This window comes from Lynx rufus, unplaced genomic scaffold, assembly GCF_022079265.1.
Source record: "Lynx rufus isolate CCGP_SWC_20201006 ecotype Redwood Valley unplaced genomic scaffold, mLynRuf1.p SCAF_17, whole genome shotgun sequence".
Lineage (NCBI taxonomy): Eukaryota > Metazoa > Chordata > Mammalia > Carnivora > Felidae > Lynx > Lynx rufus.
The window spans coordinates 23239157-23254779 of record NW_025814831.1 but is presented as its reverse complement, the minus strand read 5'-3'; the positions used below and the strand labels follow the sequence as shown (position 1 = coordinate 23254779).

The window sequence follows — 15623 nt, the reverse complement described above, 5'->3', positions numbered from 1 at the left end:
CTCAGAGCCTGGAGCCTGTTTCAGATTCTGTGTCTCCCTCTCTCTCTGCCCCTCCCCCGTTCATGCTATGTCTCTCTCTGTCTCAAAAATAAATAAACGTTAAAAAAAAAAATTTAGAAAAAAATAAAAATAAAAAGACATAATGAATTAAGCAAGAGACATTTCTTCAAAAAACATAACACAAATGGCCAATAATCACATGAAAAGATGCTCAGAATCATTAAGCATCACAGAAATGCAAATCAAAATCACAGTGAGATTCCATTTCACACCCAGCAGGACAGCTAGAATCAAAAAGACATATGATAACAACTGTTGGTATGTGTGGAGGAACTAGAGTTCTTATATAATGATGGTAGGAGTGTACAATCATGCAGTCACTTTGGAAAACCATCTGGCAATTCTTCAAAAGGGTAAACATAGTTACCATATAACCCAGCAGTTCTACTCCTGAGTATATTTTTAGAAGAAACGAAAACATACAGTCATGCAAAAACGCGTAACCGAATGTTCATAGCAGCATTATTCATGATAGCCAAGAAATGGAAAAAACCCAAATGAACATCCACTGATAAATGGATGAATAAAATGTGGTATATCCATACATGGGACTATTATTTAGCAATGAAGTGAGGTCCTGACACATGCTACGACATAGATGAGCCTTGAAAACATTCTGCTAAATGAAAGAAGTCATTCATAAAGGACCACATACTGTATGATTTCGTTTATAGGAAATGTCAAGAACTGGCAAATCTATAGAGATAGAAAGGTTACTTGTTGACTAAGGCTATAAGAGGGGTGAGTGGGATGGACAAATTTAGGAGGTGATAGCTAAAGGGTCCATATTTTCTTTTAGGGTGATAAAATATTCCAAAATTCATTATGGTTGTGGCATCACACCTCTGTGAATACACCTAAAAATAATGAGTGATACAGTCTAAATAGGTCAATTGTATGATATGTGAATTATATAACAATTCAGCTATTTAACAATTAACAAAAGGAAGAAGGTAAATAAGGGACAGAAAAACAAATTAAAATTAAATCTCCTTGTGGAGATGACACCTGGCTTTAGTATCTGCTACATAATTTATGGGCCTCTGTCCTACCTGAATGTCACTAGATAAAAACAGGAAGTCCCCAACTTACTTTTCTCTTTTTATTTTTTAATGTTTATTTATTTTTTGAGAGACAGAAACAGAGCATGAGTGGAAGAGGGGCAGAGAGAGAGGGAGACACAGAATCTGAAGCACAGGCTCTGAGCTGTCAGCACAGAGCCCGATGCGGGGCTCAAACCCACGAACCGCGAGACATGACCTGAGCAGAAGTCAGATGCCTAACAAACTGAGACACCCAGGCACCCCTTGGAAGTCTCCAACTGAAACTGAGCTGTGTGGGGTGCATGGGTGGCTCAGTCAGTTAAGCGTCCGACTTTGGCTCAGGTCATGATCTTGCACCCTGTGAGTTCAAGACCTGCCTCTGGCTCTGTGCTGACAGCTCAGAGCCTGGAGCCTGCCTCAGATTCTGCATCTCCTTCTCTCTCTGCCCCTCCCCCACTCATACTATGTCTGTCTCTCTCTCAAAAGTATATAAACATTAAAAATTTTTTTAAAAATAAATTGAGCTATGGACTTCCAAATATGATTGTAAACTTTAATTAAGACTGCTTCATTTCCCAATATCCATTTTGAAATTCCCATGCAAATACAAAAAGATAAAAAGCTTCCATAGGACAGGAAACCAGCAAACATAGTCAACTCTCTACCAAATAAAAGGAACATTTTCTACTACAACTTTTTTCTAAATAAAGCATGGAGGCAGAATATAGGGTCAAAGGTCAGGATGAGTCATATACCACCACCCCCACTGAACCACAATATGAGAGAGAGAAGGAAATGAATTGGACTATTCTTTCAAAAGCACACTCTATGGAGACAGTGGAGCACATGTTGGAGGCTGGAACTCAGGAGAATGTTACCAATATTCAAAACAAGCAAAAATGACATGGAATGGACCCAAGTGTGTGTACTTGAGACTTAAATGTTAGGGGGAAAAGAGAGAAAGGAATCAGTGCTGGTGTTTCTAGCTGAAGAAATGTGAAAGAGGAAAACTAGAAGCAAAGATTTAGGGGTTAAAAAGTTAACAACAGATTGGAATAAGCTGAACTTGTTAGGACTAACACAGAGAAGTGTAAACGACTGGTTGGATATATAGATCTAAAGCTCGAGAGATATGGATAAGAGATACAAAGTAAAGAATCAACAGCATCAAGGCAAAACAGCCCATGGAGTGTCTATGGAGACAAGAGAGAAGAATTTAGAAGAGATGAACAGAAGAGAAACGAAAAATAAAGCTGAGAAGTAGTTGGAAAGGCAGGAAGAAAATCCGAGTTTTGCAAAGGAAGAAAATGAAAATACTACAACAGGATGGATATGCTTAGTGTCAAAGACTGCCAAAGGAAAGGGCCACTATATTTAGCAATTAAAATACGCATCTTTATCAAAAACAACTGGAGTTCAACCCACCAAACCAATACAGGACTGAAAATATGAATGCCAAATTGTTGATGATGATTATGCCCACTCAGGAGAGAGGTGTCAAGAGGGAAAGGAGAACATATATTCCAAATTTATTCTCCATACTTCTATATTGCTAAAGTCTTGAAAATGAAAATATGTTCAATGCACTATGTAATAAAAAATTATTCTAGACAATTTAATCAGTAGTTTTAGATATAAGTCAGTTGGAAAATTATTCTAAAACATCACTACCTAAGTCATTTTATTAATTGATATTAACCAGGAAAAATAAAAGAAAGCCTACACTATTGCTGCCTGCTTCTATGTCAAAACTACAACCTGAATAGGGGCACCCGGGTGGCTCAGTCGGGTAAGCGGCCAACTCTTGATTTCGGCTCAGGTCATGATCTCATGGTTTGTGAGTTCTAGCCCCATGTGGGTATGTGCTCTGAGCACAGAGCCTGCTTGAGATTCTCTCTCCTTCTCTCTGCCCCTCCCCCACTCGTGCATGCATGCTCTGTCTCTCAAAATAAATAAATAAACTTAAAAAAAAAAGAAACTACAATCTGAACCTTTTGTTCACCTTTGATCATACCTTTTGTTCACCTCATCAAACTTTAGCAGTTACTCAAGAAAAATAAATAAATGGAAAAGCCCAAATAATTATCATATTATGCAAGGGAAAAGGGGGAAGTTAGATGTATAATTTCTGGAAAAGATATATTTTCTTTTTTTTTTTTTAATTTTTTAACGTTTATTTATTTTTGAGACAGAGAGAGACAGAGCATGAACGGGGGAGGGGCAGAGAGAGAGGGAGACACAGAATCCGAAGCAGGCTCCAGGCTCTGAGCCATCAGCCCAGAGCCCGACGCGGGGCTCGAACTCACGGACCGCGAGATCGTGACCTGGCTAAAGTCGGACGCTTAACCGACTGAGCCACCCAGGCGCCCCTGGAAAAGATATATTTTCAACCAAGTCTTTTTGCTACTTATTTGGCACCTTAAACATGTGCACATCTTTATCCTTGAATGTTAATGAATTTGATATACTAAATCCTTAAGACTTTTTTCAAGAATTTAAACATATTCTTCAATTTAAAGTACCCCGGGAGTGGATGTGTGTTCATGTTTGTATGCTCAAACACACACTAAAACCAGTACACTGTTTTGCACATAGTGAGGACAGGACACATGCAATTAAGTGAAAAATTAGATGCCATTAAGTTCTTGTAAAGAGGTAGCACCTTGTGTTTAATAAAACAGAAAAATAAAATATCTTGAAAACAAAAAAAATCAAAAAAAATTTTTGTATTATTATATTAAGAAAGTTTAATGAACATTCATAAGTAACACATTTAGGACCTGAGCACTATTGATTTGGATTATAAAAATACAACCAGGAAGAAGGGCTGGAAGGATGGTCCTTCTAATAGGATTATGTCCATGGTTCTTCTCAGATCCAACAGTTTCTTATCACATAAGAATGAAACACTAATGTTATCAGATCTTCTGATACCTCAAAAGGAAAACAAATTCCATGCTGTAAGTACGGAATTGTAAAGTTTTTTTAAATGTTCGCTACCAATTCTCTGTTTTAAAACCAATGTGGTCTAAACAAAGTGAGTCTTTTGGGATCACCAGTTTGAATCACCCTGTTTAATCTGTTCTTGCCCAGTGATTTAAATGCAAATTTAAAACATAAGGACTCATTTCCCTGTTCTCAAAGATTTCCTACTTACTCCATCCTAATCTTTGGCCTGTGCTCAGTACCATTGCTAAGGGTTGATAATGGAGAAACAAAAAGATATGTTGTCATAACAATAATCGTACTGATTTTGGTAAAAAAACAAAACAAAACAAAAAACCCACAATTTCTGAACCAAAGCATTAATCAGGTTTGATATGTGTTATGGACTAATTGTACCCCCCTCAAGTTTACATGAAGTCCTAACCCTCAGGTGACTCTGTTTAGAAATAAGGCCTTTAGGGAAGTAATAAAGGCTAAATGAGGTTACCACAGTAGGGCCCTCATCCTATAGGACTGGCATCCCTATAAGAGGAGGAAGAGACACTCTGTCTTCCAACCCCCAATTCTTCCAATAATACTCCCATCCCATCCCCCCATAATGCCCGTCCCCCTACATGAGAGGTGGCCATTTACAAGCCAAGAAGAGGCCTCACCAGAAACTAACCCTGACACCTTGACCTTGGACTTCTAGGCTCTAGAACTGTAAGAAAATAAATTATCTGTTGTTTGAGCCACCAGTCTGTGGTATTTTATTATAGTGGCCTAAACAGACTGACCTATGGCTTCAGTTTATTCCAACAAAGCCTTTATTCCATCAACATACAAAATTTAAAAATAGGTTATAGTTAGATGCTTGTAATGAATTGAATATGTATGCAGAATATATTATTAATCCTACAAAACAAAATATCAACTTATGGAAATTTAATCAACAAATAGTCAATTATGAGAATCAGTGTTTGCTAGAGAAACACCCAACGTCTTTCATTAAACGCCTTGGAGAAACAGCTTGGAACACAGCATAGGAATAACTTTACCAATTCCAAATAATAATTACCTGACAAGGCTATTAATCACAGTGCAAACACCATTCTATTAACCACTCACAAGAGCATCTTAAAGATTACATAATAGGCTCATTTATTTAACTATATCAGCAAGTATTGCTAAATAAACTATAATAGAGAAAGAATTTCTAAATAAGGCAGTCTTTTACCTTCATAGTTGACAGCTTGCAATTAGGTGGGAATAAGTATCTAGTAAAACAATCAAAATGATCTTTTTATCTGTAAGAATCCTCTAGTGAGATTTAGAGTAATAATATACTAAAGTCATTAAGGAATGACTCAAAGCCAAAACCAAGGGAAATAGAAAATTCGAATAAAAAGATTATAGCTGATAGAGTTAGCAATAATACCAGGGCCCATAATTTTGCTGCTTTTAACTACCATACTTCCTTTGCCACAACTCAAAAAACAATTTTGAGAGGAAATGTTAATAGAAAAACCAAAGGTAAAGGAAGACTATGGCAATTTCTGAGAATGTGCCAGGAAACCAAAACAAAAATTAAACTGAAGTGCAAAATTCAAACCCAAATCAACCTCAAAACCTCTTTTAGTAATATTCTCTCTGGTTTCCTACATAGTTATGAATAAAATCATGAAGAAAAAAAATAACTCCATAATAAGAGTTCATATGTAAAAATACAAAATGCTTTTCTTCAACTAAACTGAATGTGTTCCATACACACAATCTAAAGTATCTTTAATGAATCAAGATACCTGAGTATTTGTATCTCATTTTGATGTCTACACTGGAAGGATAAAATGCTAGATGATTATTCACATCTTTCAACAAGAATTAAATATACTGGGTCTGATACTTCTCATACAATGGGTGTTTTAAAAAAATCCGTATCACTAAAAAGACAACATGCATAAAAGCAAGGTTTATATTCAAAGGTAGATTATACTACCAATCAAGAAAGACTGGCACAGAATTCAGAGACCCAGGTTCTAAATCCTTCTCAGTAACTAGCTTTATGTCATGAGGTAAACAATTCCCAGGGCCTCCTTCTCATCTATAAAACAAGGAAGTTAGACTACATGATTTCTGAAGCTGCTTCAGTTATAATATTCCAAAAATGGCAGGAAAAGCAATACCAGAACACATTATACCATTAAAAGTGGGACTCTTTGGAATGATATCAAACAGAGTAAAAAAGGAAAATCCCCCAATACTTTGGAAGTCTATTTCTTATCTATATAACCTTAAAAGTTGACAGTTCTGATCAAATAAAATATTTGAGAATTAGTAGATTTACTGAAATCTAATCTGCTTGCTATTTATTCTTCAGTGATATTTAAGCTGAGGAAGTAATCTGAGTAGAAAAAAAGTCACATTCCTAATTACTCTTTAAATATATATATATATAGGATATATATATATATATATATATATATCCTATATATATATATATTTCATATATATATTTCCAAGAAGGAATATATATATGTGTGTGTGGGGGGGCTTCCTGTCCAAATGGGACTTTCTAGACATCAATCCCAGTGCTAGAAACTCCTTCAGTACTTCTGCTGGCTTGCCTATCTAGGACTCTGCATGTTGATCTATTCACATACTGAACTTTGAGTGGGATCTCCTACTTAGTCTTGAAAACCATAGATATCTCCTTCTCTACCACTCCATCTGACATAACATTAAACATCATCTGCATATTGTCACCAAAGCATTACTTCAAACTGTCCCTTCCTCTGAATCTCTACAATTTCCTTGGTTTGGACTTTCACCCCAGAGACTTTGGTCTCACCCAAAGACCTCTTAACTGGTCTTCCTGCCTTTAGTCTTCCCACTTCTACTCCACCTTTTACATCACTATCTGAGTAATGCTTCTAAAATAGGAGTACAAAGTTATCAGTATCCTGTTCAAATCTCCTTTGTGGTTCTCCCTAAATGCAGAACTGAAGTCAAACTTCTAAAATAGCATACAGTGTTCTTCTTAGTTACCTATGCTCTACCTCTTTCTAAATTTTTTTTTTTCAACGTTTATTTATTTTTGGGACAGAGAGAGACAGAGCATGAACGGGGGAGGGGCAGAGAGAGAGGGAGACACAGAATCGGAAACAGGCTCCAGGCTCCGAGCCATCAGCCCAGAGCCTGACGCGGGGCTCGAACTCACGGACCGCGAGATCATGACCTGGCTGAAGTCGGATGCTTAACCGACTGCGCCACCCAGGCGCCCCTGCTCTACCTCTTTCTAAAGCCTCATCTCTGCCATTCTCTGCCTCATATTTTCATCTTGTATTGACAAATCGCTTGGGGTTTCTTTCCATTTATCATGCTGTTTCTCTTCTATACCAGGCCTACAATTGTTTACTGTGCATGCCTGGTCTTTCCTCTTTATCTGCCCAGCTTCAAAATTCACTAGAGGGATCAGACTCCATGGTGGCCTCTGCACACCTGTATCACTGCTCTTAGACATAATATTGAAATTATCAATGTGTCAGCTTTTCTAGGAAAATAAACTGTTCCTCAAGAGAAAGGATCATGCCAAATTCATTATTATGCCCACAGCATGTAATCTAGCATCTGGCACACAGTAGCTAGTCAGTAAATTCTTGTTAAACTGAATAAAATTTGGCCTCTAAATGCCTTATTGGGATTTATGACAGAAACAAATCGCTGATCTATTGGAACGGATTGCCTGGTGTTCCTCAATGGTATTTCCTAATTCTCAATCCTCTTCCTCCCTGTATTATATGGTTCTTGCCATTCTTTGGTTATTTTACATATAAGCCTGGTCCAACTCTGAGTTGGACTTCATATTTATATTATGTAACCAATGTCGACAAAGCAACAGTGACCCTATCCTCACCCAGTCCCCTAGTTCTTCCAGGATTAACACTAACAGAAGAAATTCATTTGGCAGATTTATGAAAACAATTACCAAATGCCCTCAGAGGTCCTTCTAACACTGCAAGATGTCAGCATGGACTAGCTGAATAGCAATTCTACTTTCCATATAGTTTTTGTCCTCTGATTTCAGATCTTATCTTCAATACTTATAGAGCTGTCCAGTCATAGTTCATGGGAATTACAGTATTGTAGCCCATCAATAACCTAAGCCATCTTTCTGGTAAATAGATTCAATTCCTCCTTAGTCAGTTGGTCAGCGTGGTATTGCTTATCATGACCCTTTTACGCTCTACAGGAAGGGTTGTCTCATGCAGTATTAAAACTCGTCTGATCAGAAGTTCAATCCCATTAAATGATAAGGGAAAACTGCTCACTAGTTCCCAAATTAAAGAGCTATGATTAAGAGTCATCTCTGGCTCTCATAATTTAACTGAACAACAGCAGTGAAAGCTTTCTGTTCAGAAATGATAAAGATTTTAACTTGAAAGAAAATTCCAAGTACATTGCTCTTGTTGTCAGAATTGAGGAATCGGGAAAAAGAAATAAGAGAAATGAGAAATGCTTTATTAATGCACAACAGAAGTTTCTAGCCCAAAATTTCTGAGCCAGCAAAACATGTATATTCTGAATTTACTACGAAGGTGGCATAAATACAAGTTTGCATTTGGTTCTATCAAAAACGGTTAGGGGGGCGCCTGGGTGGCGCAGTCGGTTAAGCATCCGACTTCAGCCAGGTCACGATCTCGCGGTCTGTGAGTTCGAGCCCCGCGTCGGGCTCTGGGCTGATGGCTCAGAGCCTGGAGCCTGTTTCCGATTCTGTGTCTCCCTCTCTCTCTGCTCCTCCCCCGTTCATGCTCTGTCTCTCTCTGTCCCAAAAATAAATAAAAAAACGTTGAAAAAAAAAATTAAAAAAAAAAAAAACGGTTAGGGATGAACAGCATCACTGTACTTAAAAAAGGAGGAAAATTTTACCGGGTTGGGTAAATTTCAATGGTCAATCATAATGCTATTCATTTCTTATTAAGAATGCTTAAAAAAAAAAAAAAAAAAGGTTTCCTTAAAGCACAGCTGGTCTTCAAAGGTGAATCATGTCTTTCTGTCAACTCCCACCCATACCTTGCCACCAAGTTCAAGGCATTATCTGTGTTTATTCAGGTATTCTCAACTTCTTACCATTATTTTGCCTATAATTAGCCAACTAGAGAACTTCTATATATTTTTTGTATGATCAAATTAAATACTGCATTTATGCAGAAACCACCTGTAACATGCTGGTGGCATCATACCCCCCTATCCTTCTAGTACTGATATCACAGTCAGTTCTTCCTCTTTTTGCATTTGTTAATGTTTATGTATTTCTTTTTTTTATTTTTTTTTTTTAATTTTTTTTTTTCAACGTTTATTCATTTTTGGGACAGAGAGAGACAGAGCATGAACGGGCGAGGGGCAGAGAGAGAGGGAGACACAGAATCGGAAACAGGCTCCAGGCTCCGAGCCATCAGCCCAGAGCCCGACGCGGGGCTCGAACTCACGGACCGCGAGATCGTGACCTGGCTGAAGTCGGACGCTTAACCGACTGCGCCACCCAGGCGCCCCAATGTTTATGTATTTCTATAAAAATATAACATACCTTAAGGATTTTTTAAATTGTTTACATTTCCATTTTCTTTATTAATTTCCATGGCTTGCTGACACTGATAACCCTCATGCCTATACACAAAAGAGCACATAATTGATAAATCTTGGCTAACTGAAGACTTTAGACAGCATCACACATAATGGTGAGAACATTAATTGTGAGTCTGACATGGCATGCGGTCCATGTTCCCATTTTTTATATGGCACCGGAAAAGTCATGTACATTTTCTAAAACCTCCCTTTTCTCATATATTTAAATAAGGATGCTGCACAAACTTAAAAGTTCTTTCAAATAATAAAATCCTAAATTGGACCACAATTGTTCAGGTTTAAAGTACAGCTGGTTTTCTTTATTTTTCTCCCCCAAGTTTATTTATTTTGAGAGAGAGAGAGAGAGAGAGAAAGCGTGAGCAGTGGAGGGGCAGAGAGGGAGGGCGGGGAGAGAGAGATCCCAAGCAGGCTCCACACTGCCAAGATGGAGCCCAATGCAGGGCTTGAACCATGAGATCATGACCTGAGCCTAAGTCGGTCGATTAACCAACGGAGCCACCCAGGCGCCTTAAAGCTGAAAGAAACTAGCCTGGGAAGGAATGCAAGTCCTTGAGCATTGACACTTGGAAAAAGACATCTACATCTTATGTGGCCACGAATTTCTATATATTTTAATCAAGGAATTTCCAAGTTGATCTGATAGACGAAGATAGCAGGTAATTATCCCATAGTGCAGAAGAAGCTTTTTGCTAAAATTAGCAAATTGTTCAATTTTATTTAGATTTGCTTACCTACCCTTTAAATTTAAATCATCATGCGGGGCGCCTGGGTGGCGCAGTCGGTTAAGCGTCCGACTTCAGCCAGGTCACGATCTCACGGTCCGTGGGTTCGAGCCCCGCGTCGGGCTCTGGGCTGATGGCCCAGGGCCTGGAGCCTGTTTCTGATTCTGTGTCTCCCTCTCTCTCTGCCCCTCCCCCGTTCATGCTCTGTCTCGCTCTGTCCCAAAAATAAATAAAAAACGTTGAAAAAAAAAATTTAAAAAAAAAAAATAAATAAATAAATCATCATGCAAAAGAACCATGAAGCAAGAAAGGTTGGTTATAGCAGCCCTGACTTTCGTACACTTCCAGAGACACTGCCTATCCCAAGGAAAAGGCAGAAGAATTTGCTTCTTTGACAATCTAGTTTTACTACTTCAACAGTTTTACCTTCCTTTATTTTCTCCTTCTGTACCTATACAGTTAAGCTAATTTGTAAATGTTAAACTAAAGAAACATGGAAGTTTCTTAAATTCATGACAATGATGTCTTCCCCAGCAATGAAGTATTACAGCTGCATATGCTCGTTCAATAACAAAATGGTATGGTTAGCCCAAACAGGACACCTTGAAGGTCATAAATACTATGATAACTTTAGGATTTAAAAACAAATTACCTTGCTTTCTGCTAACCAGCGATGTGGGTCATAATTAATATCAGGACCAGATGAAAAAACCTACAGAAAAAGGAAATAGTCTATTAGAAGTAGAATTTTCTCTGAAATAACCTTACATAAATGAAATTCTTCACCATAACACATAAAAGTTTAATCCCTAAGTTTAAAGGCTTAAAAAGAAGAAAGTTCATTATCAAGTACTCAACTAATTCCAAACCACCACTTATTATGTCCATTTATGTACACGTGTATATACGTATGTACTCATTGAGAGTAAATATTTGGCTCATATATAGAGGCACATATCAACTCTCAAGCGTTATCATTGCTAGAATCGTTAGAGGCTGATTCCATGGACTTCTGTCAGGCAGCTTCAATCAAACCAGTTTTTCATTTTTTTGTTTGTTTCTTTTCCTCAGTCTTGTTCCACATAATATATTTCACAGTTGGTTAGATGTAATTACATGGAAACTTAATTCTTTGTTTCTTTTATCCTTCTTTAATTTTATACTGTGAGGGCCATTTTGTCTCATTAATGGTTGGGTAGAATTGACAGCAACTAATCAACATGATTTTGTGCAAATGTTGCTTTATATTTCATGATGGTAACAAAATCCTACAATAAATAGGTTCTGTATACCAGCTGCCTTGATTTCCTTCATACCAACTCATTTATAAAATCCATTGCCATCTGGTTCTGCCTTATTACTAATAAAATGATGTTCAAAGGCTGTCAATGACTTTATGATTCTAAACACAAATTTTTTTTCAGTTCCTACTTGCCTTGAAACAGGTGCTACCTATGATATTTTTACAGGACTCCTTCCTAGAAATGTTGTGTAAAAATATCCTGTCCCTCTGCAAGATGTCTATTCCTATTCTCAAATACTTCCATACTTCCTGATGTGTGTGCACATCACTCCCCTAAGGAATATCATTAGGTGATTCATTTAGACACATGAAGAATGTATAATGATGCTGACCATATGCCATAAACAAACATGTTGTATTCTTAGCTCCCACTTTTCTCTCCTCCACTTTTCTTACCATCCAAATCTCACCCAACTCACAGACCGCCTTTCCTTCAGTCAAATTCTGCCTATTCTAGCTTGTGGTGTTTTCTTCCTCTTTGAACTCTGCTATTTGCAAGCATCCATTTCTCACTGATTATGATGTTTTCATTATTCTTTTCCATTTATCTGTGTCACAGTTTCAATTAAATCTTCAGTGACCTAAGATCTAGTGCTAAAGATTAAAGTTTAAAATAATTTGACAGGAGTACAAATAATATTCTCATTTTGTGATTTTTTACAAATTTATATATAGTGTTTAAGAAACAGCCTGTCCACTTACAAGTGATGTGACTTAATTTCTCTAAGCTGCAGGTTATCATCTATAAAGTAGGCAAACTGCCTCATAAGGTCAAGGTACAAATTAAATAAAATGAGGACTGGCACAGTATCTGGCACAGAGAACATCATTATTACTACTAACTGCATATAAAGATGTCATCATCAGAAAATAGACTTCCAGTTCGATGGTAACAAGAACACTACAACAACAATTTGTCATAAACAGATGAATAAAAAAAAGAATATATACATAAATATACAAATATATATGAATATATGACAAAAAGGGCACTACATAATAATGACAGCTAGCATTATTTGAGTATTTACTAAGTGCAAAATATTTCACTCCATAATATGCACCTCATATATCTTATTTTACTTTATCCTCAAAATAAGCTAACTTATAAATGGGACATGAATTCTTAAAGAGAAATTACCTAAGTTGTCCAAGGTCACACATTAGCAATTTAGAGAGATGTAATTTGAACTTACATCTGTCTTGATCCAAAGCCTATCCTCTTTATGCTCTCCAAAGAGTGCATACTCAGAATAAGTGTTATAAGAAAAGCTCTTCAATCATCGACGATTGGTTTGTGAAAATGATGTAACTTTAATTCAGGCAATGCCTAACTCAAATTCAAACAATTTCCTAATTGTTTTATAACAGTGGTGGCTTATTAAGTGTCCGTCCTTAAGTTTTCTAATATTATATGCATTTACTAAAGTGGGATAAGTAATAAATAGGGTGGCTAGAAAAAGGTAATTAGAAATAATACCAACACTCCCAAGTACTTTTCTCAGGCTCATTTGTTACATATCTATTATCCAATTCATATCATAGCTGTCACTACATAAAATGGCTTAAAAATTTCATCCACAATATTTCAAAAACAAATGACAAAGAATAATTGGAATTATTCCATTTTTTAAAACATTTTATAAGGACCACCACTCTCCCTTAGATCTCTGAACTGTAAGGCAAAGAATTTTATTTTAACAACACCTTGGGTAGTTTATTTGAGGAGAACAAATGTTATATTCTTGGGTATTCATTTTCCCCCCAAGTTTATAGGACGGTAACAACAGAAATTATTAATGGAAAGAGACCCACAATGAAAAAAACTGTGCTCTTAAAAAAAAATAAATAAATAAATAAAACTTAATATAATTTCCATTCTTTTAGATTTACTTTCTACCCATCACTTGGATTGAATTAGTCTTTCTCTAGGGACAAAGTGTAAAGATCCATTACCACAGTCACTGCTTTCCTATTAAAGAACAGGGTGCTTTTTGGAATATGGTAGAAGGATCATTTGTGCCTCAAAAAGAAATAAGAAAATATTTAACCAATCTGTTATCTTCTCACTATGTTTTAGGCTGTAATTGCCCATAACAAGGTTCATATATCTTATAGCATGATCCAAATGATTCCATTTCTACATCTTGATTGAAAATAAGCTGTCTTGACACAAATACTTAAATATAGAATAAATATTTCACTATTTTTTAACTTTTTAATAAATATTTATTTATTTTTGAGAGAGAGTGAGCGGGAGAGGGACAGAGAGGGGGACAAAGGATCCAAAGTGGGTTCCGTGCTGACAGCAGACAGTCCGATGTGGGGCTTGAACTCACGAACCCCAAGACTATGACCTGAGCTGAAGTCAGACACTCAACAGACCTAGCCAACCAGGCATCTCAATATTTCACTATTAATATGTGTTCCTTTTAGATAAAATTAGAATCTTAAGGCCATACATTTTTTAAATATATTTAAACGTAACAAGTCTTAAAGAAAAACAGCATTAGATAGGAAAAAGAATACACCAGCATTATAACAGGCCCTGTAACAAAACTCAAAGAGTTTTTCCTCTAAAGCCAATTACTTCTCATATTTGGCTCATAGTCCTCTCAAACTGACATCTGAGCTTTTTGTTCAATGTAACTAGAAATACATACTGTAGAAATTCCATCAACTCTACCAAAATCTATCCATTGAAAAATTTCTGTTGAAGTGGAATCCTAAGATACCTTCCACTATAAGAGTAGAATTATAGTTTTCTTTTCTTTAGAACACCACTTAAGGGAAAAGAAGAAAGAAAGAAAGAAAGAAAGAAAGAAAGAAAGAAAGAAAGAAAGAAAGAAAGAAAGAAAGAAAGAAAAGAAAGGAAAGAAAAGAAAGAAAAAGAAAGAAAAGAAAGAAAAAGAAAGAAAAGAAAAGAAAAGAAAAGAAAAGAAAAGAAAAGAAAAGAAAGAGGGATAAGAACAGGAAAAAGGAGGAGAAAGCAATACAAAAAGGGAAGATCATTTTATATGAGGAAAGACATGACAAAATAAAAAAGAAGAATCACCTGAAAAAGTTTTGAAATATTAGGCATAACACTATAATTTGAGTCCCACCATATTACCACATGACATAAATACAGGGAAAACGATGGTTACATGATACGTGTTATGGTCCTACTGCATCAAAGGAACACAACACAGGGCGCCTGGGTGGCTCACTATCCATCTTTGGCTCAGGTCATGATCTTACAGTTCATCGGTTCGAGCCCCCCGTCAGGCTCTGTGCTATCAGCTCAGAGCCTGGAGCCTGCTTCAGATGCTGTGTCTCCCTCTCTCTCTCCCCCTCCCCTGCTTGTACTCTGTCTCTCTCTGTCTCTCAAAAACAAACGTTTAAAAAAAAAAAAAAAAAAAAGGAACACAATACAATACAGCAGTGTACAAAGAGGTGCTTATCTTCAAGGAATTAAGAACATACGTGATTAATTCTGTTTTTATTCATCATTTCCCTAGCACTATAAACTGAATAGCAATATTCCATTTTAAAGACAGAAAAACTAACTTAAGTATAATTTGTTTAAAAAAGGAATGCAAATAGCATCATGGTTACTTGTTTAAGCTCCAGAGTTAGACTCCCAAGGTTTAAAGTCCTGGTTCTAGCATTTAACTGGATATATGGCGAGGGGCAAGTTACTTAACCTCTCCAAGCCTTGCTTTCTCAGGCCTAAAATTGATTTAATCAGAGTACCTAAAGGAAAGGGTGGCTTTAGGGGTTAAGGGAGAGAATGCACATATGTAGCTACCACAGTACCTGTAATGTAACTAGTCCTCAATAAATATTAGCCATTAATACACTAGCAACAACAAAAATGGCCTGATAACGACAACCCAGGCCTCTTGACTCCAAGGATATTTTTTTAGTCAGAACTGCTGCCTCTCT

The 15623-nt window shown here is 36.7% G+C and overlaps 1 protein-coding gene across 1 annotated transcript in view; it reads right to left on the bottom strand.

Annotated features, from left to right (window-relative positions):
• CEP128 (centrosomal protein 128) overlaps positions 1–15623 on the bottom strand; it is a 382564-nt gene that overhangs the window by 219468 nt on the left and 147473 nt on the right. The window contains exon 17 of the mRNA XM_047080283.1: positions 11046–11105. Coding sequence (XP_046936239.1) covers positions 11046–11105 — 60 coding nt within the window. The remainder of the gene's footprint in view (positions 1–11045; positions 11106–15623) is intronic.